The following is a 23,201-nucleotide window of genomic DNA, read 5'->3' as shown; positions in this document are numbered from 1 at the left end:
GTTGAGAGAATGCCAAGAGTGTGCAAAGCTGTCATCAAGGCAAAGGGTGGCTACTTTGAAGAATCTCAAATATAAAATATATTTAGATTTGTTGAAGACTTTTTTGGTTAGTAAATTATTCCAAATGTATTATTTCATAGTTGAGATGTCTTTACTATTATTCTACAATGTTGAAAATATTCAAAATAAAGAAAAACCCTTGATTGAGTAGGTGTGTCCAAATGTTTGACTGGTACTGTATATACATTATAATTGTGGGGGTGATAATATAGCATGCTGGAACTGGTTGAGGGAGCTCATATTATAGGAGATGGTGCTCCCCAGAAGCACAGAGAGGAGGTGCACAATACCCACTGGGTATAGAAGTCTGTTCAACATCTAGTTTTGAATTACATTTGGTTGAGTTGTCAACTAAAGTAAAATCAACAAAAAAGTCCCAATGTCATTGACAAAATACGAAATTCCCTCATGTAGATAACTTTTTGCGAATAAAATCAGTTTTCCATGTTGTTTCAACATCATCACATTACATTTTTTGATTGAAATGACGTGGAAACAACATTGATTCAACCAGTTTTTGCCCAGTGGGTCGGACACATTCAGGTCCCTCATATGCAATTCGCTCCCGGTGGTGCTAGCCAGTCTCCTCTTCCTACTAGCAACTTGACACTTTTTGTAGTGAAGCGGTTGGACGGAGCAGGCATCTGTTGTCGAATGATAGTCAATTCAATGTAATACAACATTGTTTCCAGAAAGCGTAGCGCAGACAGACAGAAATATCATTCTAATTAATAAACAGAATCAAACCAATCAAAGAATGGCTTGTCACCGCGCCTGAGCGAAACAATACTCATGAAAAGCATGCTTCACTGAGCTCGGTTTCGAAGCACGAGTTGATGAATCCGCTTCCCCGATATATCCTATTTCTGAATACGAGCCTACCGTCTGGCTCTCGCTATCGTGTCTGATTGCGAGGTGGATTCGCAATTCCGAGCAGCTTTTAAAACAAATAATTCAGACCGCAGCCAGACTTTGCCAGAGGCGAGATACAGCAGCTCACAGCACAGCAGGCAAGGTTCGGTCCGACCAGCATAGAAGAGAAAGGAGGGTTGAGAGAAAGCGATAGGCGCGTTCACACTGGGATAACAGCTGGACTGGATATGCAAATGAACTGCCAGGAATGACGGCACGGAGCACCCAGGAGCCTTCTCATGTATCTGATCGATAGGGGATATTAGGGCCAGCTGGCCAGAGCGGGCACAGTTATAAACAACTCGATGACGGCGTGGCTCACTCTGAGCAAGTTGAGAAACAGTGTGCATCACAGACTGTCGAAACCAAGCGCCCACCGCGACGTTAAACATATTCAGCTGTCAAATAGGCTACAAGTCTACTTTCGCAACAACATGTCACTGTTTTGCCAGGACAGCGGTGTTTGAATGACTCGGACAGGGAGGACATACGTTGGCAGCCCTAAGGTTTTCGACATGCCAGAGAATGTTTCGTTCTCCAGGAACCGCACGGTTCTGGACGCGCGGCCGGGGACGCGTCCCGCGTGGGCTATCACGGTACTGGCCAGCGTGCTGATCTTCACCACGGTGGTGGATGTCTTGGGCAACTTGCTGGTTATTATTTCAGTGCTTAGGAACCGGAAACTTAGAAATGCGGGTAAGGGGATAATGATTGTTTGTGTCCATTTGTGTGTTCACTCGCGAGACGGAGAAAGATGGCACCAGTAGTTATACCTTAATATTGTTTGAATAATTTGGCATGACTTTGACATATCAACCAATGCAATAGATATATGCTAAATGCAATGATAAAGAGAGATTCTGAAAATACGATTTCGTTCTCGTGCGTTATCTGAATCCCTGAGCGGTCTCATTCACACCAATAAGCCTACACGCAAGACTCCACATATGAATGAGACTGTGGAAAATAGTGAGTGTATTCCTCCAATGCAGAAGGATTTAGTTCTTTATGCACAGATAAAATTAAGATTGTATCGAATGTTGACGATTTGAGTTTTAATCACTTTTTGTTATTGGAAAATGTTATATCATATTGTCTGTAATGTGTTTTAATTACCTATGGCAATGCTTTGACAGTCATTCATCAGTCACTTGTGAAGATTCTGCAAGCAGTTCTCAGATTTTATGGAGCCACTCAATTCCCTACCAAGCAATTTACGCATAAATTGCATAGATTATGAAAGGGTAAAAGATTGCAATCCCATGGGATTATTTTGTTTAGCTTACTTTATTGTTGATAGACCTATAATTTATGCATTAATCGTTTGTTTTCTTCAAAATTGATCATCATTGTTTTTAGATTTATTGTCTTATTTATTTATTTGAATAAATAAGTAAATAGCCATGTTTTGTGTGTGTGCATAAACCGGGGCCTAAACTTTTATTTCCAGTGTGGGTTTGCAAACCTTTTTCATATGCCTGCCGATGCCTGCCGAGTCCATACCGGAAATGCAAAAGAGAACACAGTATAACAATGATGGATTCCCGCCAGGGGTATCCAAACAGAGCGGCAAGAAGTCCGCTCCAACACACCGACAGCCCTGTTATTGTTGCAAACACATTATGTGCCCATACGGGTGACATACAATGGGTTTATTTTGTTTGGCTTTTTCACAGTGGTCTAGTAGCTGTTATCTAGGTTACTGGTTAATATTGGATTATATGTTTGAAAACAGAATGCACATTTAGTTGTGATGGTTTGGGGGTTTAAAGCAGGGACCGGGAATAGTTTTAATACCCTTGGTTAATTCCAGTCTGTTTTGCCTAATACTGAGTGCTCAAATCCCGTTTTTTCTGCCCTTATGGCATGGTCCAGATGTTGACTGTTGGAGGTTGGAGCCAATGGCCGACCTTCCATACCCGCTCTCTGTTTCTCTGTCTCTATCCCTGTCTCTCTGTAGCACTTTATCAGCAGTCCCAGTCGTTATTTAGAAGTCCTCGGTTCGCTTGCTTTTATTCTTGCTGAAAAGCATCATCTGCCAGGGGCGTCATGTACCCTAAAAATCAGAGGGGACAGCTTTTCCCTGCAATCTAGAGCCATAATCATTATGTTTATTTCTATGTAAAAAGAAATAAATGCATATCTAAGCATACCTATTGAGATGTCTGTATCCTACTAACTCGTAGTTCTTAATTAAAAGAAACTAAATATGTTTGTCTGCATCTCTGCTAAAATGTGGTTAAAGATTGAAAGTTATGTGAGTCTTATTCAGTACATTTAGTAAGAGCAGTGGTAGAGACTCCTCAATCCTCCACTTATTCAAACGTAGATCCTCCAGTCTGACCCCTCTGCTGTCTCTGGCTCCACACCCACCATGGCCCGGCCATCTAGAAGTGTGAAGGTTCCTACCTTTTATGTGGGGAAGCTAATTCAAATAAAATAAAAATACCATAACATTTTTGTATGTTCTCTATAATTATGCACTTGGAAATGTATCACTTGACCAATTCGGCCACTTGGGTGCATTTGGGCAAACTCGTGAGGGACTTGATACAAAATATTATGTAGATCTCATATTCTTGAATGTATCAGTCTGAAACTGTGCACACACACTGCTGCCCTCTTATGGACAACATTTAAAGTACACCCAACTTCCTATGTCAATGTATGGCCTTTTTATGCATTTCAAAGATGATGCAATAAAAATAGAAAGTGCATGTTTTTTTGTTTGTTTTAACTTTTACCAGAACTAATGTGTTATATTCTCCTACATTAATTTCACAAATACACAAACTTAAGTGTTTCCTTTCAAATAGTATCAAGAATATGCATATCCCTGCTTCAGGTCCTGAGCTACAAGCAGTTAGATTTGGGTATGTCCTTTTAGGCTGAAATTGAGATGAAGGGTCCGATCCTTATTAACTAGCTAACGTTGACAATGAAAGGAAGTTAGACTAGCGAGCAACAAAAAATGTAAGCATGTACTGTAGACGTTTTGCTAACATGAAAGAGAGAAGGATGGCATTGGCGTTTCTCTACAAGTAGAATGAGTCAACATGTTAGTTCTACTTGAACGAATGCAAGTACACACACACACGCGCGCGCACGCACGCACACAAAAACCAGACCCATGGGCAGCCACATCATATTTAGCTTACGTTGATTGGACTAAATTATTTTGGGTATATTTTAGTTGTCACTGCATTAGACTAAGCAGAGGTGATTTGATGATGTCGAAATATTGAAGTTGAAATGTTGCTGGAATAATGGAGGCAGCTCCTGTTTCTTTGCGACTTGCGGTAACTATATGTGGTTCTAAATCAATAGTTGTTTAGTAGTCCGAAAATGTCGGAAACATTAACTGTTTGTTACATGCGATATGCTTTGTGCTCTCCGGGTTTGCGACGAAACAAAGGTGTGGTTGAATTTATTCTGCCACTGTGTCTTCTTATTGTCTCAGCCTTAGGCCTATATATCATGGTCCCAAGGCATTTGAACTAAGAGTTTCTAGAGAAAACAACGCAATTATCACATGAATAGGTTGTAATATGGCTTTTTTCCCCTGGCTTAGCTTCCCCAGTGATTTTACCCACGCACCAATACTGCCCAACACACACATAAAACATAATTGATTGTGGATGGGCGTAATCCCATGACTCTGGATCAAAAGGTTGCGTGTTTGATACCAGTTGTGGCGAGTTTTTTATTTTTCGTTTTAACCCTATCCCAAACCTTAACCTTTACCTTAACCTTTTGAAATAACTGCCTAAACGTATTGTTTTTACCCTATTCCAAATTTTAACCCTTAGAAAAGTAACCTTATTTATAATAAGGGTTACATGGAGAAAATCGGACCTAAAATATATATTTTACCCGAACCCTTCCTGAACACTTGAAAAAACATAAAGTGTATAGCAGGGAATATGTCTGGCGTTTACCTTCACTTTTTTGGAAAGACCAGAGCCTTTTTATAAGCATTTTTAGAAACTGTTTATTGTCCTGTAAGCATTGCATGGCAACGCAGGAATTTTGCCCACGGAGCTGGGGCCCAGCATGTTGCGGTTTTTCGCAGACGACCGTGGACAAAAGTAGGAGTGGAAAGATCTCCTTTATAGTAGCAGTATTGCATGACTCTATTGTACTGTATCATCGTATTTGCCGAGAAAAAAAATGTATTTTATAAACATTTCATGCAATTCTACGTCATTTGACATATTAGCAGAATACCACACAAATTACAGACTAATGGACAGGCCTACGTGTTCATCTCATCATATTTTTCCAATGCCGAATCAGTGTGTATTGTTTGCAACGAAACTGTCCCTGTTTGCAAATAACATATCTGAGACATCATTAGGAATCTGAGCAAGGTACTTTCAAAAGTTAGGCCTATAGCTTTCCACCCCAGAAAGAGTAGGCCTACTGACGCAGAAAAAATGTACGCCGGCTGGCTACTCTTCTTCCACGGCTTAACCCAACGAGAGGTCACACGTGTTTCCCTAAAAGCCTTCTGGGTTTAAACCTCTTCTATTGTACAGAAAGTGAATAGTTTAATCAATTGATAGTGACATAATTAGATTACTTCCCAAGCAAAGTACATGTTTTGTCTCCTCGGCTATAGAAGGTTGTAGCTCAGTCTCTGAATGTCAAAGAAACGAAACAATGATATCGCCATATACATCGTCATAGTCACGTCTTTCCTGGGTATTTTACAGCTTGTTTCTAGCACGGACCACAGATATAGATCACTTTATATAATGTTTCAGTTTCATTTTCTTTAAAATCTTAAGCGAACAAAGGCCTGTGCTTTTTGCCATTTCCCTAATAAAAGGTAGGGCTATGGCATACCCTCTCACATCCCCTAAATTCGAGTCTTGGTTTTAACTTACCTGCACTTCACTGACACGGAGGTATGCTATTCAAAGAGTGCATGGTGGGTGAAGGAATTTACTGACAAATCTATGGATATAGCAGCCTATAGCCACATTTAGTCTGTCAAACAGGTAGGCCTGCCTATTATTTCGAAATAGGAAGAAATCGGCACCAACACAAAGCCCTCTTGTTTTTAGTAAAGTCTGATTAAAATGAAGATGGTTGAAATTAATTATGCCTACTCGAATTAGCCTACTTTCCGCACAATGAGCTGTCGATTTCTGATTGATTGTGCTGCGGCTGCTGCTTCAAGTTTCAGCACCACAATGTAAATGACTCGAATCTGTCTTATTGTTGTCTTACTGATAAATACATCACGGGCAAGAAACATATTATTTTAAATAAAAGCAATTATAGCAAGCTATCAAAGTTGACCTCTGGTCCTCCTCATCTTCGCGCTCTCCTTCTCAAACTGAACAGAACATAGGCTATAGGTAGTCGCGCGCAAGATTTTTTGGACTACACCTAATCGACAATAATTTTCGGAAGAAGCCTTTGACTCACCTGAACTGCCCCCATAGGCGTACACAGCACAGCCATTAGATAGACAGCACAAACAACGTTTTTGATCAGCAAGAGCAGAGCAGGGCTCAGGGTTGGAATATCAATTGCAGTGTAATGCAGCCTGGTTGTATTTACACCATCCCAGCATCTATCTTATACATGTAACTTTGCTCTGTGCTTCTCCAAGTATGCACTTCGTAGTCTATAGCCTATATGCTATGGATCATTTCATTGAGACCACACAAAATAGCCTGTTGTCGCACTTGATATTGTGTCCCCAGCGAAGAATCAGAGATTAGGAACGGCATCGGGCGCACATCGATATATAGCTTAATATTGACATTTCATCAATTACAAATTACATGACCGTCCCCTGGACTAGATTAAAATAAATACTAAACCCTCCTATTGACTGAAATTGAAAAAACATTTCCCTCCCCCATTTTCCTCCAGGTACCAATTCAGTACATTTTTATCCACCCCTTACCTTAACCATTCAGATTCCGTAATTCCATGATGCTGGATCAGAAGGTTGCGTGTTTGATCCCAGTCGCGGAGACAGTTTTTGGTTGTTTTTACCCCCTAGAGACGATGTCAGCACCCCACCGGAAATCGAATTAGCATAATACACATCTGTCCGTTTAAAATAGAGATCTGTTGTTTTGCTCTGGATGTGTCTCAATCCACCTCATCTGCCGATGTGGAACACATCTGCGGTGAAATTTGACAAAACAACAGATCTCTATCACAAAATTGTCTGTAGCATAGGAACCCCCTCAAGTGTCTCGGTATAGTGGATGTGCCAACCTCTTTATGTAGCGTATGAACAGTTTGGGCTACACACTAATATGAACCCTCTTTGGAAAGGTGAGACTCTCACGAACAGGTACATGATGGTCTGCTCTAGGATGCCCACAAGTCTGACAAGACTCGTCTGAATGTCCCCGGAGCAGTTGAAAAAATTAATGAAAGTATATATGGAGACAGTTTAGTGCCAAAAGTAATACATGTAAAAAGAATAATAATAATCTGCAAAAGGTTTCCTGATATTTCTTATATCTCTCAGATATAGGACAAACACTTCAGAACAAACTTCCTTTAGATTTTTGGGAGGGGGACTATCTATTGTTCCATGTAATTAATTTGTTATTCAATGCATTTGTATGACCAAATAGCAGTAAGGCCAAATGTAATTCTCCGGCTAATTTGTAAATATATTTTATTGATACTTCAAGGGGTCTTTAAATTCAAAATCAAATAGCTAATGACCTTCTGAAAGCAATTCCATATAGCTTAGAGGAACCCGGATGGTGTATCAAATCACCCAGTCACTACAAAGATTCAGTGTCCTTCCTAATTCAGTTGCCGGAGAGGAAGGAAACCGCTCAGGGATTTCACCATGAAGCCAATGGTGACATTAAAACAGTTACAGAGTTTAACGGCTGAAGGGGACGGCTGAAGGGGAAAACTGAGGATGGATCAATAACTTTGTACAATACTAACCTAATTGACAGAGTGAAAAGAAGGAAGCCTGTACAGAATACAAATATTCCAAAACATGTGTCCTGTTTCAACAAGGCACTAAAGAAATACTGCAAAAAAAAATGTAGCAAAGCAATTCACTTTTTTGTCCTGAATACAAAGTGTTATGTTTGGGTTAAATCCAACGCAACACATTACTGAGTACCACTCTCCAATTTTTCAAGCATAGTGGTGGCTGCATCATGTTTTGGGCATGCTTGGTTCAGTCTGCTTTCCACCAGACACTGGGAGATGAATTCACCTTTCAGCAGGACAATAACCCTTTCACTGGGGAATGTGATACAAAATGAGGCAACGGTGTGGTTTAGAACCATGCGTACGCTTTCGAGCAGTCGGGTAGGCTGTTTGGAGTGTTTGTCTGACTGGATAAAAAGTTATATATAAATATGCCCCCTTCTAAAACCAAAGTTGTGCCCCTGCAATAACCTAAAGCACAATCTACACTGGAGTTGCTAACCAAGAAGACAGTAAATGTTCCTGAGGGGCTGAGTTACAGTTTTGAATTAAATATGGTTGAAAGTCTATGACAAGACCTGAAAATGGTTTTCTAGCAATGATCAACACCCAATTTGACAAAGCTTGAAGAATTTTGAAAATTATCATTGGCAAATGTTGCACAATTCAGGTATGGAAGGCTCTTAGAGACTTACCCAGAAAAACTCATAGCTGTAATTGCGGCCAAAGGTGCTTCTACAAAGTATGGACTCGGGTGTGAATAGTTATGTAAATTAATATTTCTGGACTTCCTTTTCAATTAATTTGCAAAAATGTCTAAAAACATGTTTGACTTTTTATTTTATTGAATCCATTTTGAATTCAGGCTGTAACACAACAAAATGTGGAATAAGTCAAAGTGTATGAATACTTTCTGTGTAACGGATTTCTTCCTGGGATGAAGGAGAGGACCAAAACGCAGCGCGGCTAGTGTTCAACATGTTTAATAAAGAATAATAACGTGAACACTACAAGCTACAAAACAATAAATGTGAAAACCCTAAAACAGTCCTATCTGGTGCAGAACACAAAGACAAGAAACAATCACTCACAAACCAACAGTGCAAACAGGCTACCTTAATATGGTTCCCAATCAGAGACAATGTAAAACACCTGCCTCTGATTGAGAACCATATTAGGCCAAACAACAAACCTAACATAGAATCACAAAACATAGACTACACCCACCCAGCTCACGTCCTGACCAACTAAACAAAGACTAAACCAAGGAAATAAGGTCAGGAACGTGACATTCTGAAGGCACTGTATCCCCTAACCTTAACTCTTACCTTACCAGAATGAGTGCCTTAATGAACGATACAGAGTAGCAGGAGCAACTAAAACAGAATGAGTGCCTTACCTTCAGAACGAGTGCCTTACCTTCAGAATGAGGGCCTTACCTTCAGAACGAGTGCCTTACCTTCAGAATGTATGCCTTACCTTCAGAACGAGGGCCTTACCTTCAGAATGTATGCCTTATCTTCAGAACGAGGGCCTTACCTTCAGAACGAGTGCCTTACCTTCAGAACGAGGGCCTTACCTTCAGAACGAGGGCCTTACCTTCAGAACGAGGGCCTCACCTTCAGAACGAGGGCCTTACCTTCAGAACGAGGGCCTTACCTTCGGAATGAGGGCCTGACCTTCAGAACGAGTGCCTTACCTTCAGAACGAGTGCCTTACCTTCAGAACGAGGGCCTTACCTTCAGAACGAGGGCCTTACCTTCAGAACGAGTGCCTTACCTTCAGAACGAGTGCCTTACCTTCAGAACAAGTGCCTTACCTTCAGAACTAGTGCCTTATCTTCAGAACGAGTGCCTTACCTTCAGAATGAGGGCCTTACCTTCAGAACGAGTGCCTTACCTTCAGAACGAGTGCCTTACCTTCAGAACGAGGGCCTTACCTTCAGAACGAGTGCCTTACCTTCAGAACGAGTGCCTTACCTTCAGAACGAGTGCCTTACCTTTGGAACGAGTGCCTTACCTTCAGAATGAGGGCCTTACCTTCAGAACGAGTGCCTTACCTTCAGAACGAGTGCCTTACCTTCGGAACGAGGGCCTTACCTTCAGAACGAGGGCCTTACCTTCAGAACGAGGGCCTTACCTTCAGAACGAGGGCCTTACCTTCAGAACGAGGGCCTTACCTTCAGAATGAGGGCCTTACCTTCAGAATGAGGGCCTTACCTTCAGAACGAGGGACTTACCTTCAGAACGAGGGCCTTACCTTCAGAACGAGTGCCTTACCTTCAGAACGAGTGCCTTACCTTCAGAACGAGTGCCTTACCTTCAGAACAAGTGCCTTACCTTCAGAACTAGTGCCTTATCTTCAGAACGAGTGCCTTACCTTCAGAATGAGGGCCTTACCTTCAGAACGAGTGCCTTACCTTCAGAACGAGTGCCTTACCTTCAGAACGAGGGCCTTACCTTCAGAATGTATGCCTTACCTTCAGAACGAGTGCCTTACCTTCAGAACGAGGGCCTTACCTTCAGAACGAGTGCCTTACCTTCAGAACGAGTGCCTTACCTTCAGAACAAGTGCCTTACCTTCAGAACTAGTGCCTTATCTTCAGAACGAGTGCCTTACCTTCAGAATGAGGGCCTTACCTTCAGAACGAGTGCCTTACCTTCAGAACGAGTGCCTTACCTTCAGAACGAGGGCCTTACCTTCAGAACGAGGGCCTTACCTTCAGAACGAGTGCCTTACCTTCGGAACGAGTGCCTTACCTTCAGAATGAGGGCCTTACCTTCAGAACGAGTGCCTTACCTTCAGAACGAGGGCCTTACCTTCAGAACGAGTGCCTTACCTTCAGAATGAGTGCCTTACCTTTGGAACGAGTGCCTTACCTTCAGAATGAGGGCCTTACCTTCAGAACGAGTGCCTTACCTTCAGAACGAGTGCCTTACCTTCGGAACGAGGGCCTTACCTTCAGAACGAGGGCCTTACCTTCAGAACGAGGGCCTTACCTTCAGAACGAGGGCCTTACCTTCAGAACGAGGGCCTTACCTTCAGAATGAGGGCCTTACCTTCAGAATGAGGGCCTTACCTTCAGAATGAGGGCCTTACCTTCAGAATGAGGGCCTTACCTTCAGAATGAGGGCCTTACCTTCAGAATGAGGGCCTTACCTTCAGAATGAGGGCCTTACCTTCAGAATGAGGGCCTTAATTTCAGAGTAGTAGGAGCAACCAAAACACTTAAACATTTGACGTTTGGAGATACTTTGAAATTTGGCATTTGGAGAGCGTGGATGAACGTTTAATTTTGCAGTGAGACTGTTGCGTGGTGGCCCAACGCCCTATTAAGACAATTTCTGTTGGTGTTTCCTTTATTTTGTCAGTATATCATAAAGGGAAATTGTTCTATCAAATAGTCTAACCACCCATGCTGCTGGTGGAGTTAAGCTTAAGACGGATCAAATAAAGTTGTTTGAATTTGATTTGAATGAAGGAGTTCTGATGTTGACTCGGGTGATCTCTGGGGCAGGAAGGGTACACCTATCACCTGGGTCTCTGCCTGCATCTCTGCTCTGTTTCCATCAGGGTCATCTCTCCATTTATCCTGTCCTCCCTCTTGTTCCCTCTCCCTTTCTCTCTGTGGGACTCCATGGCTAGAGTTCTGCATGTGTGTTGAGAGTCGAAGTAGAGACAGAACACATGTTCTCTTACATGGTGCACTCTGCATACAGTATAATAATTAGGGTGAGTTTGAGTTGATTGATTCTTGCTCACAAATCAAACTGAAAAAAAAGCTAAATTTACATAAATAAACCCACTTAAAATACCTAATACATTACATTAATAGAATACAGGACAGTTAAAACATCACAGGACATGTTTTCACGATGGAAACTGAAATGTTAAAAATAAGAGCCAACGGCAGATAGTGGTCAAAAGTCATGCATGGGGAAGCAGCTCCCTGTTTCTGAATTGGATCACTTGATATTTACTTGACAACTTGTTATCATTGTGCACACAGACATCATTCTTATTTCACTCTATGACACAGTTCTCTCAGTTTCAAACCTCTCAAGGCATCAGCACCTGTGTGTGTGTATTGACCTATAGGAGAACAAATAAAATGTTTTATTGTCACGTACACCAGATAGGTGCAGTGAAATAAGTTGTTTTACAGGGTCAGCCATAGTAGTACAGTGGCCAAGAGCAAATTAGGGTTAAGTGCCTTGCTCAAGGGCAAATCGACAGATTTTTGACCTTAGGTATTCAAGCCAGCAACCTTTCGTTTACTGACCCAACACTCTAACTGCTATGCTACCTGAGACCCCCATTGTCGATGTGGCTGAGAGTCGGGATCCGTGGGTGACCCTCTCATGGACCCCATTAATATGCTTGGCTCGTTAACAGGTCCCAGAGCTCTCCTCTCCCCCACTCTTAACGAACAGGAGCCAATTAAAGACAGGCACAGAGGTCTTCTTCCTGAGTGCATCGGGGGAACACCAATAGAGCCAGACCTCGTCGCAGACACAGGGCTGGAGCACATTGGCAGCACGGCGGATTCTCTCTCTCTCTCTCTCTCTCTCTCTCTCTCTCTCTCAAACTCCCCTCTTTCTCTGTATCATCTCTGTTAATTTCCTCTCTCTCTCCCCCCCACTCCTCTGTCCCCTGTCTGCTTGCTCGGGTTTCCTCTTTCCTATCACCCTCTCTATCTATCTCCCTTGTTGAGTGTGTCAGCACTGGGGAGGTGGTAGTGTTTGTGTGTGTGTAAATACCTAGCCATTTACAGCTCCCTCCATCCAACACAACTCCTCTTCACGATAAACATGACCTGCTGTCTGAATATTTAATTAGTAGAGCTATTTCAACTATTTTGGTTTGTGAAATTCCTCAGATTATTTTCTGTCTGCTCCGACAGTCACTTTCTCTCTTTGTTACACCTTCCTCTTCCTCTACCTACTTCCCTCTCTGTAACTCTCATCCCTCCCTCTCTGTTCACTCCTCCTTCTCTACCTCCCACCCTCTCTGTCTCTCCTCCATCTCTCCCTCTATCTCTCCTCCATCTCTGTCTCTCCTCCATCTCTGTCTCTGTCTGTCTCTTTCTCTCTCTCTCTCTCTCTCTACCGCTCTCTCTCCCTCTCTACCTCTAAGTGTGGTCTTAAAACTAACCTCCAGACAGTGATCTGAACACATTGGGTTGGACTATGGCCATCTCTTGAAGTGCTATGCCAGTTGGTTGCAGTTAGAGATAGGGAGAAGAAGGGAGGAGAGAGGGAGGGAGGTCAGCAAAGGGAGAGGGAGTTAGAGAGAAATAGGGAAAGACGGAGTGAGTGTGTCTGTGTCTGTTTCTTTGTATTACAGTGTGTGGTTTGAGTGTGGCCAGTGGTGCTAAGCTGGTTGACAATTCTGAGAAAACCATGGGGGACAGACTTTGATCTGTACTTGCTCCTCTCCTTTGCTCCAAAGCTCAAACTGGTTTTCTGACTGGTTTCTGAGTGCACTAATACTCTTTTCTGATTGGTTTCTGAGTGCACTAATACTCTTTTCTGACTGGTTTCTGAGTGCACTAATACTCTTTTCCGACTGGTTTCTGAGTGCACTAATACTCTTTTCTGAGTATACTTAGGCACTGGTTCTCTGAATGCACTAAAGCAGACTGGTCTTATTAAAGGGACTTTTTGAGTCTGTTTCATGGTCATAGAGTAAGAAATGAGAACTTCGTCACGTACAGTAGCCTACGTACCTACACAAAACTATCCACTGGCAAAAAACTCTCTCCTTGGTCAACTTTATCGTGGGTTTGAGCTCAGAAAATACGGCACCTTTTCATAAATGGATTGTGTGTGTTTCTGTGTGTGTGTGGTGTGTGTTTGTATGTGTTTGTGTGTGGAATTCAGACAAAGAATATAGTTTGGTAAAAAGACAGAACTGCAGACAAAGAGACAGAAAAGAATTGCTTCAGTGGGAGAGAGTGACAGAAGGATTCAGACAGCAGGTTCAAGTGCTGTATCACCAAGAAGTCACTCAAAACAGGCTTTCAGTTTCACCTCACTGTGTCTCGTAATGAAGCCCCAGTGGACGTGTACAGTATGTTCATTTGTGTTTGGGGATTTTTGATCTATTGTGTGTGTGTTTTGACTCATAATAAGTGTGTGTCTTCTTGTGTACGGAGAGCACGAGTGTGATGAGACAGAAACAGAGCCAGTGCTGGTGCTGGTATCACTCACTAACTCACTCACTCACTCACTCACTCACTCGCTCACTCACTCACTCACTCACTCACTCACTCACTCACTCACTCACTCACTCACTCACTCACTCACTCACTCACTCACTCACTCATTCACTCACTCACGCCGCTGAGCTCTTCACTAATGTAAAGTGATTTGGTGATTTCCCATGACATTTACCTATCTGAAAGAGTGCAGGCTCCGTCCCTTCACAGGCGCGTGTGGATCTTTTCTGCCAAAAGCCACCTCCTCGTCCTCACCCGCCAAACCAGAGAGAGACGCTGGGTGGCTAAGGCTTCTGGCTGCTCCACTCCACAGACCCCATATACATTATTATATGTGACTCACCATCTGGATTCGGTCTTATGTAGCAACATTTTTTATTTCCTTTTTACACTGGATAAAAGTAGAGACTCAGAGCAACAAAATGGTATATTATAGACTGCATTTGAGGAACAATGGGAAAGTTATTCTGTTTGAAAGTTGTTCAACTTGTAAACTCACTTTTGAGAAAATTGCCTTTGAATGTTTTGGTATCTAGTGAAGAGCTCTTCTTCGTCTAAACACATTCAGCATCGTTCACACCCTCTTAAGCTTTTGCCCCACCCATCTCCTTTCGCTCTCGGAGCGTTCAGAGCGCAAACTTGATGCTCTGGCTGATGATTTGTTTACGTCTGGATAACATGAAAACGGCCTAACCAGCTCTGCTGGCAACAATTTCATTAAGCTTTTTTGCAGACGTTTACTGACAATGACCATATTCAACGGGTGTTGAACACATATCACGTAACGAGCCAGCCAGACAACGTTAGATAGTTAAACCACAATGCCACAGTGCTGGGAGCTAACCAACCAGGTTCAATGTTTGCTAGCTAACATTAGGCTCTAACTAGAAAGGAAACACCTCTGGGAAACGAATAATAACGTCAGTTATTATTGTTTCCTCCATCTCTTCAGCTATCATACTCTAATTCCACTGATTTCAAAACTTGATCCTCCAGAAAGTGGAGAGCAACACTTATGCAGTTCCACTACACAAGTTTCCTGAATCGGGTCACAAATGTATGAAGTGTACCCAATGGAACCTCTCCAGAGCTCACTACAGAGAGACTGAGAAAGTAGGCATGCAGCGGCCGAGAAGATGACTGCAACGTCCCCCATCCTCCCCGTTATAGAACTATGTGAAAGAGAAAAATTAGACAGTGAGAGAGTATTAGATCGTGACTGTATTGGGACTGGTGGCTGTATTGGGACTAATGGATGTATTTGGACTAGTGGATGTATTGGGACTGGTGGCTGTATTGGGACTGGTGGCTGTATTGGGACTGGAGGCTGTATTGGGACTGGAGGCTGTATTGGGACTAGTGTATGTATTGGAACTAGTGGCTGTAATTGGAATAGTGGATGTAATGGGACTAGTGGCTGTATTGGGACTAGAGTATATTAGGGCTAGTGGCTGTATTGGGACTACTGGCTGTATTGGGACTAGTGGCTGTAATGGGATTAGTGAAGGCATTGGGACTAGTGGCTGTATTGGGACTAGAGTATATTAGGGCTAGTGGCTGTATTGGGACTACTGGCTGTATTGGGACTAGTGGCTGTAATGGGATTAGTGAAGGCATTGGGACTAGTGGCTGCAGTGGGACTATTTGCTGTAATGGGACTAGTGGCTATATTGGTACTATTTGCTGTATTGGTACTATTTGCTGTAATGGGACTAGTGGCTGTAGTGGGACTAGTGGTTGTATTGGGACTAGTTGCTGTTTTGGGACTAGTGATGTTTTGGGACTACTGGCTGTATTAGAACTAGTTGATGTATTTGGACTATAGGCTGTAATTGGAATAGTGGCTGTATTGAGACTAGTGGCTTAATTGGGACTATTGGCTGTATTTTGTCTCGTGGCTGTATTGGGACTAGTGGCAGTATTTTGTCTTGTGGCTGTTTGGGAGTAGTATCTGTATTGGGACTAGTGGCTGTATTGGGACTAGAGGCTGTTTTGGGACTATTAGATGTAATGGGACTAGTGGATGTTTTTGGACTAGTGGCTGTATTGAAACTGTTGGCTGTATTGAAACTGGTGGCTGTATTGGGACTTGAGCCTGTGTTTGGACTAGTGGCTGTATTTGGACTAGTAGATGTATTTGGACTAGTGGCTGTATTTGGACTAGTAGATGTATTTGGACTAGTGGCTGTATTTGGACTAGTGGCTGTATTGGTGCTAGTGGATGTATTGGGACTGGTGGCTGTATTGGGACTGGTTGCTGTATTGGGACTGGTGGCTGTATTGGGACTGGTGGCTGTATTGGGACTGGTGTCTGTATTGGGACTGGTGTCTGTATTTGGGACTGGTTGCTGTATTGGGACTGGTGGCTGTATTGGGACTGGTGTCTGTATTGGGACTGGTTGCTGTATTGGGACTGGTTGCTGTATTGGGACTGGTGGCTGTATTGGGACTGGTGGCTGTATTGGGACTGGTGGCTGTTTTGGGACTGGTGGCTGTATTGGGACTGGTGGCTGTATTGGGACTAGTGCCTGTAATGGGACTAGTGCCTGTAATGGGACTAGTGGCTGTAATGGGACTAGTGGCTGTAATGGGACTAGTGTCTGTATTGGGACTAGGTGCTTTATTTGGGACTGGTGGCTGTATTGGGAATGGTGGCTGTATTGGGACTGGTGGCTGTAATGGGACTAGTAGTTGTATAGGGACTAGTAGCTGTATTGGGACTAGAGGCTGTATTGGGACTAGTTGATGTTTTTGGACTAGAGGCTGTAATTGGAATAGTGGCTGTATTGGGACTAATGGCTTAGTTGGGACTATTGGCTGTATTTTGTCTCGTGGCTGTATTGGGACTAGTAGCTGTATTGGGACTAGCGGCTGTTTTTTTGTCTCGTGGCTGTATTGGGACTAGTACCTGTATTGGGACTAGTGGCTATATTTTGTCTCGTGGCTGTATTGGGACTAGTGGTTGTATTTTGTCTCATGGCTGTATTGGGACTAGTGGCTGTATTTTGTCTCGTGGCTGTATTGGGACTAGTGGCTGTATTGGGAGTAGAGGCTGTTTTGGGACTTGTAGATGTAATGGGACTAGTGGATGTTTTTGGACTAGTGTCTGTATTGAAACTGTTGGCTGTATTGGGACTATTGGCTGTATTTGGACTAGTGGCTGTATTGGGACTAGAGGCTGTATTTGGAATAGGGGCTGTATTGGGACTAGTAGCTGTATTGGGTCTAGTGCCTGTATTTGGAATAGTGGCTGTATTGGGACTAGTAGCTGTATTGGGACTAGTGGCTGTATTGGGAGGAGTGTCTGTATTGGAAATAGTGGCTGTATTTGGACTAGTAGTTGTATTGGGACTAGTGGGTGTATTGGGACTAGTGTGTGTAATGGGATAAGTGGCTGTATTGGGACTAGAAGCTGTATTGGGACTGGTGGCTGTATTGGGATTGGTGGCTGTATTGGGAATAGTATCTGTATTGGCACTAGTGACTGTATTGGCACTAGTGACTGTATTAGGACTAGTGGCTGTAATGGGACTAGTAGCTGTATTGGGAATAGTGGCTGTATTGGGCGTGTAGCTGTATTGGGACTAGTGCCTGTAATGGGACTGGTGTTTTTATTGGGACTGGTGTTTGTATTGGGACTGGTGGTTGTATTGGGACCTGTGGATGTATTGGGACTGGTGGGTGTATTGGGACTGGTGGCTGTATTGGGACTGGTGGCTGTATTGGGACTGGTGTTTTTATTGGGACTGGTGTTTGTATTGGGACTGGTGGTTGTATTGGGACCTGTGGATGTATTGGGACTGGTGGGTGTATTGGGACTGGTGGCTGTTTTGGGACTGTTGGGTGTATTGGGATTGGTGGCTGTATTGGGACTGGTGGCTGTATTGGGAGGAGTGTCTGTATTGGAACTAGTGACTGTATTAGGACTAGCGCTGTTTTGGGACTAGTAGCTGTATTGGGAAAAGTGGCTGTATTGGGCCTGTAGCTGTATTGGGAAAAGTGGCTGTATTGGGCCTGTAGCTGTATTGGGACTAGTGCATTTATTGGGACTAGTTGCTGTATTTTGACTAGTGGCTGTATTGGGAATAGTAGATGTATTGGAACAATTGGCTGTATTGGGACTAGTGGCTGTATTGGGACTCGTTGTTGTTTTGGGACTCGTTGTATTGGGACTGGTGGCTGTATCGGGACTATATTGGCTGTATTGGGACTGGTAACTTTAATGGGACTAGTGGCTGTATTTGGTCTAGTGTGGCTGTATTGGGACTAGCGGCTGTATTGGGACTATTTGCTGTATTGGGACTAGTGTCTGTATTGGGACTCGTTTTTGTATTGGGACTCGTTGTTGTATCGGGACTGGTGGCTGTATCGGGACTAGTGGCTGTATCGGGACTAGTTGCTGTATCGGGACTAGTGGCCGTATCGGGACTAGTGGCCGTATTGGAACTAGTAGCTGTATTGGGAATAGTGGCTGTATTTGTACTTGTGGCTGTATTGGTACTTCGGGCTGTATTGTGAATAGTGTGGCTGTATTGGGACTGGAGACTGTATTGGGACTAATAGCTGTATCGGGTAACGTAGCTTTATTTGGACTAGTGTGGCTGTGTTGGGACTAGTTGCTATATTGGGACTAGTAGCTGTATTTGGACTAGAAACTGTATTTGCACTACTGGCTGCAATGTTACTGGTGGCTGAAATGGGACTTGTAGCTAAAATGGGAGACATGGATTTATTTGGACTAGAGGCTGTAATGGGACAAGTAGCTGTATTTGGACTGGTGGTTGTATGTGGATTAGTGCTCTAACGAGACTAGTGTCTGTATTGGGACTAGTGTCTGTATTGGGACTAGTTTCTGTATTGGGACAAGTAGATGTATTTGGACTAGTGTGGATGTATTGGGACTAGTTGCTGTAACGGGACTAGTGCCTGTAATGGGACTAGTGTATGTTTTGGGACTATTTGCTATAATTGGACAAGAAGCTGTATTGGGACTATAGGCTGTAGTGGGACTTCTGGCTGTATTGGGACTAGTGTTTGTATTTGTACTAGTGGCTGTATTTGTACTAGTGGCTGTATTTGTACTAGTGGCTGTATTAGGACTAGTGGCTGTATTGGGTCTAGTGGCTGTATTGGGACTAGTGGGTGTATTTGGACTAGTGGCTGTATTGAGACTGGTGGCTCTATTGGGACTGGAGGCTGTATTGGGACTGGAGGCTGTATTGGGACTAGTGTATGTATTGGAACTAGTGGCTGTAATGGGAATAGTGGATGTAATGGGACTAGTGGCTGTATTGGGACTAGAGTATATTAGGGCTAGTGGCTGTATTGGGACTACTGGCTGTATTGGGACAAGTGATGTATTGGGACAAGTGAGGTATTGGGACAAGTAGCTGTTTTGGGACTAGTGAGGGTATTGCGACTGGTGGCTGTTTTGGGACTACTGGCTGTATTAGGACTAGTTGATGTATTTGGACTAGAGGCTGTAATTGGAATAGTGGCTGTATTGAGACTAGTGACTTAATTGGGACTATTGGCTGTATTTTGTCTCGTGGCTGTATTGGGACTAGTGGCTGTATTTTGTCTTGTGGCTGTTTGGGAGTAGTATCTGTATTGGGACTAGTGGCTGTATTGGGACTAGAGGCTGTTTTGGGACTTGTAGATGTAATGGGACTAGTGGATGTTTTTGGACTAGTGGCTGTATTGAAACTGTTGGCTGTATTTAAACTGGTGGCTGTATTGGGACTTGGGACAGTATTTGGAATAGTGGCTGTATTGGGACTAGAGCCTGTATTTGGACTAGTAGCTGTATTGGGACTAGTTGGTGTATTTGGACTAGTGGGTGTATTTGGACTAGTAGATGTATTGGTGCTAGGTGATGTATTGGAACAAGTGGCTGTATTGGGACTAGTGTCTGTATTGGGACTGGTTGCTGTATTGGGACTGGTGGCTGTATTGGGACTGGTGGCTGTATTGGGACTGGTGACTGTATTGGGACTGGTAGCTGTATTGGGACTGGTTGCTGTATTGGGACTGGTGGATATATTGGGACTGGTGGCTGTATTGGGACTGGTGTCTGTATTGGGACTTGTTGCTGTATTGGGACTGGTGGCTATATTGGGACTGGTGGCTATATTGGGACTGGTGACTGTATTGGGACTGGTAGCTGTATTTGGACTGGTTGCTGTATTGGGACTGGTGTCTGTAGTGGGGCTGGTGGATATATTGGGACTGGTGTCTGTATTGGGACTGGTGTCTGTATTGGGACTGGTTGCTGTATTGGGACTGGTGGCTGTATTGGGACTGGTGGATATATTGGGACTGGTGGCTGTATTGGGACTGGTGTCTGTATTGGGACTGGTTGCTGTATTGGAACTGGTGGCTGTATTGGGACTGGTTGATGTATTGGGACTGGTGGATATATTCGGACTGGTGGCTGTATTGGGACTGGTGGCTGTATTGGGACTGGTGTCTGTATTGGGACTGGTTGCTGTATTGGGACTGGTGGCTGTATTGGGACTGGTGGCTGTATTGGGACTGGTGGCTGTATTGGGACTGGTGGATATATTGGGACTGGTGGCTGTATTGGGACTGGTGTCTGTATTGGGACTTGTTGCTGTACTGGGACTGGTGGCTATATTGGGACTGGTGGCTATATTGGGACTGGTGACTGTATTGGGACTGGTAGCTGTATTTGGACTGGTTGCTGTATTGGGACTGGTGTCTGTATTGGGACTGGTTGCTGTATTGGGACTGGTGGCTGTATTGGGACTGGTGGATATATTGGGACTGGTGGCTGTATTGGGACTGGTGTCTGTATTGGGACTGGTTGCTGTATTGGAACTGGTGGCTGTATTGGGACTGGTTGATGTATTGGGACTGGTGGATATATTCGGACTGGTGGCTGTATTGGGACTGGTGGCTGTATTGGGACTGGTGTCTGTATTGGGACTGGTTGCTGTATTGGGACTGGTGGCTGTATTGGGACTGGTGGCTGTATTGGGACTGGTGGCTGTATTGGGACTGGTGACTGTATTGGGACTGGTAGCTGTATTGGGACTGGTGGCTGTATTGGGACTGGTGGATATATTGGGACTGGTGGCTGTATTGGGACTGGTGTCTGTAGTGGGGCTGGTGGATATATTGGGACTGGTGGCTGTATTGGGACTGGTGTCTGTATTGGGACTGGTGGCTGTATTGGGACTGGTGGCTGTATTGGGACTGGTGGCTGTATTGGGACTGGTGGCTGTATTGGGACTGGTGGCTGTATTGGGACTGGTGTCTGTATTGGGACTGGTTGCTGTATCGGGACTGGTGGCTGTATTGGGACTGGTGGGTGTATTGGGACTGGTGACTGTATTGGGACTGGTGTCTGTATTGGGACTATTGCCTGTAATTGGACTAGTGCTGTAATGGGACTAGTGCCTGTATTGGAACTAGTTCCTGTAATGGGACTAGTGTCTGTATTGGGACTAGGTGCTTTATTTGGGACTGGTGGCTGTATTGGGATTGGTGGCTGTATTGGGACTGGTGGCTGTAATGGGACTTTTAGCTGTATAGGGACTAGTAGCGGTATTGGGACTAGTGGCTGTATTGGGACTAGTTGATGTTTTTGGACTATGGGCTGTAATTGGAATAGTGGCTGTATTGGGACTAATGGCTTAATTGGGACTAATGGCTGTATTTCGTCTCGTGGCATATATTGGGACTAGTAGCTGTATTTTGTCTTGTGGCTGTATTGGGACTAGTGGCTGTATTTTGTCTCGTGGCTGTATTGGGACTAGTGGCTGTTTGGGAGTAGAGGCTGTTTTGGGACTTGTAGATGTAATGGGACTAGTGGATGTTTTTGGACTAGTGTCTGTATTGAAACTGTTGGCTGTATTGGGACTAGTGGATGTATTGGGACTAGTGGCTGTATTGGGACTAGAGGCTGTATTTGGAATAGTGGCTGTATTGGGACTAGTAGCTGTATTGGGACTAGTGGCTGTATTTGGAATAGTGGCTGTATTGGGACTAGTGGCTGTATTTGGAATAGTGGCTGTATTGGGACTAGTGGCTGTATTTGGACTAGTATTTGTATTGGGACTAGTAGCTGTATTGGGACTAGTGTGTGTAATGGGATAAGTGCCTGTATTTGGACTAGAAGCTGTATTGGGACTAGTGGCTGTATTGGGATTGGTGGCTGTATTGGGAATAGTATCTGTATTGGCACTAGTGACTGTATTGGCACTAGTGACTGTATTAGGACTAGTGGCTGTAATGGGACTAGTGGCTGTAATGGGACTAGTGGCTGTAATGGGACTAGTGGCTGTAATGGGACTAGTGGGTGTAATTTGACAAGTGACTGTATTGGGACTGCTAGCTGTATTGGGAATAGTGGCTGTATTGGGCGTGTAGCTGTGTTGGGACTGGTGGCTGTATTGGGACTAGTGGCTGTATTGGGACTGGTGGATGTATTGGGACAGGTGTTTTTATATGGACTGGTGTTTGTATTGGGACTGGTGGCTGTATTGGGACCTGTGGCTGTATTGGGACTGGTGGTTGTATTGGGACTAGTGGCTGTAGTGGGACAAGTGACTGTATTAGGACTAGCGCTGTTTTGGGACTAGTAGCTGTATTGGGAAAAGTGGCTGTATTGGGCCTGTAGCTGTATTGGGACTGGTTGCTGTATTGGGACTGGTGGATATATTAGGACTGGTGGCTGTATTGGGACTGGTGTCTGTATTGGGACTGGTTGCTGTATTGGGACTGGTGGCTATATTGGGACTGGTGGCTATATTGGGACTGGTGACTGTATTGGGACTGGTAGCTGTATTGGGACTGGTTGCTGTATTGGGACTGGTGTCTGTAGTGGGGCTGGTGGATATATTGGGACTGGTGGCTGTATTGGGACTGGTGTCTGTAATGGGAATAGTGGATGTAATGGGACTAGTGGCTGTATTGGTACTAGAGTATATTAGGGCTAGTGGCTGTATTGGGACTACTGGCTGTATTGGGACAAGTGATGTATTGGGACAAGTGAGGTATTGGGACAAGTAGCTGTTTTGGGACTAGTGATGGTATTGCGACTGGTGGCTGT

General features: G+C 43.9%; 1 protein-coding gene across 1 annotated transcript in view; it reads left to right on the top strand.

Moving 5' to 3' along the window:
- The first annotated feature begins 664 nt into the window (after positions 1-664).
- LOC129831783 (melatonin receptor type 1B-B-like) overlaps positions 665-23,201 on the top strand; it is a 101,054-nt gene continuing 78,517 nt past the window's right edge. Inside the window, exon 1 of the mRNA XM_055895228.1 lies at positions 665-1,668. Within this exon, the coding sequence (XP_055751203.1) occupies positions 1,440-1,668 (229 nt within the window). The 5' untranslated portion in view covers positions 665-1,439. The remainder of the gene's footprint in view (positions 1,669-23,201) is intronic.

The sequence above is a fragment of the Salvelinus fontinalis genome, chromosome 33 (genome assembly GCF_029448725.1).
Source record: "Salvelinus fontinalis isolate EN_2023a chromosome 33, ASM2944872v1, whole genome shotgun sequence".
NCBI classification, from domain to species: Eukaryota; Metazoa; Chordata; class Actinopteri; order Salmoniformes; family Salmonidae; genus Salvelinus; species Salvelinus fontinalis.
Note: the sequence above shows the minus strand (reverse complement) of the source record. Positions and strands in the feature narration are given on the sequence as shown.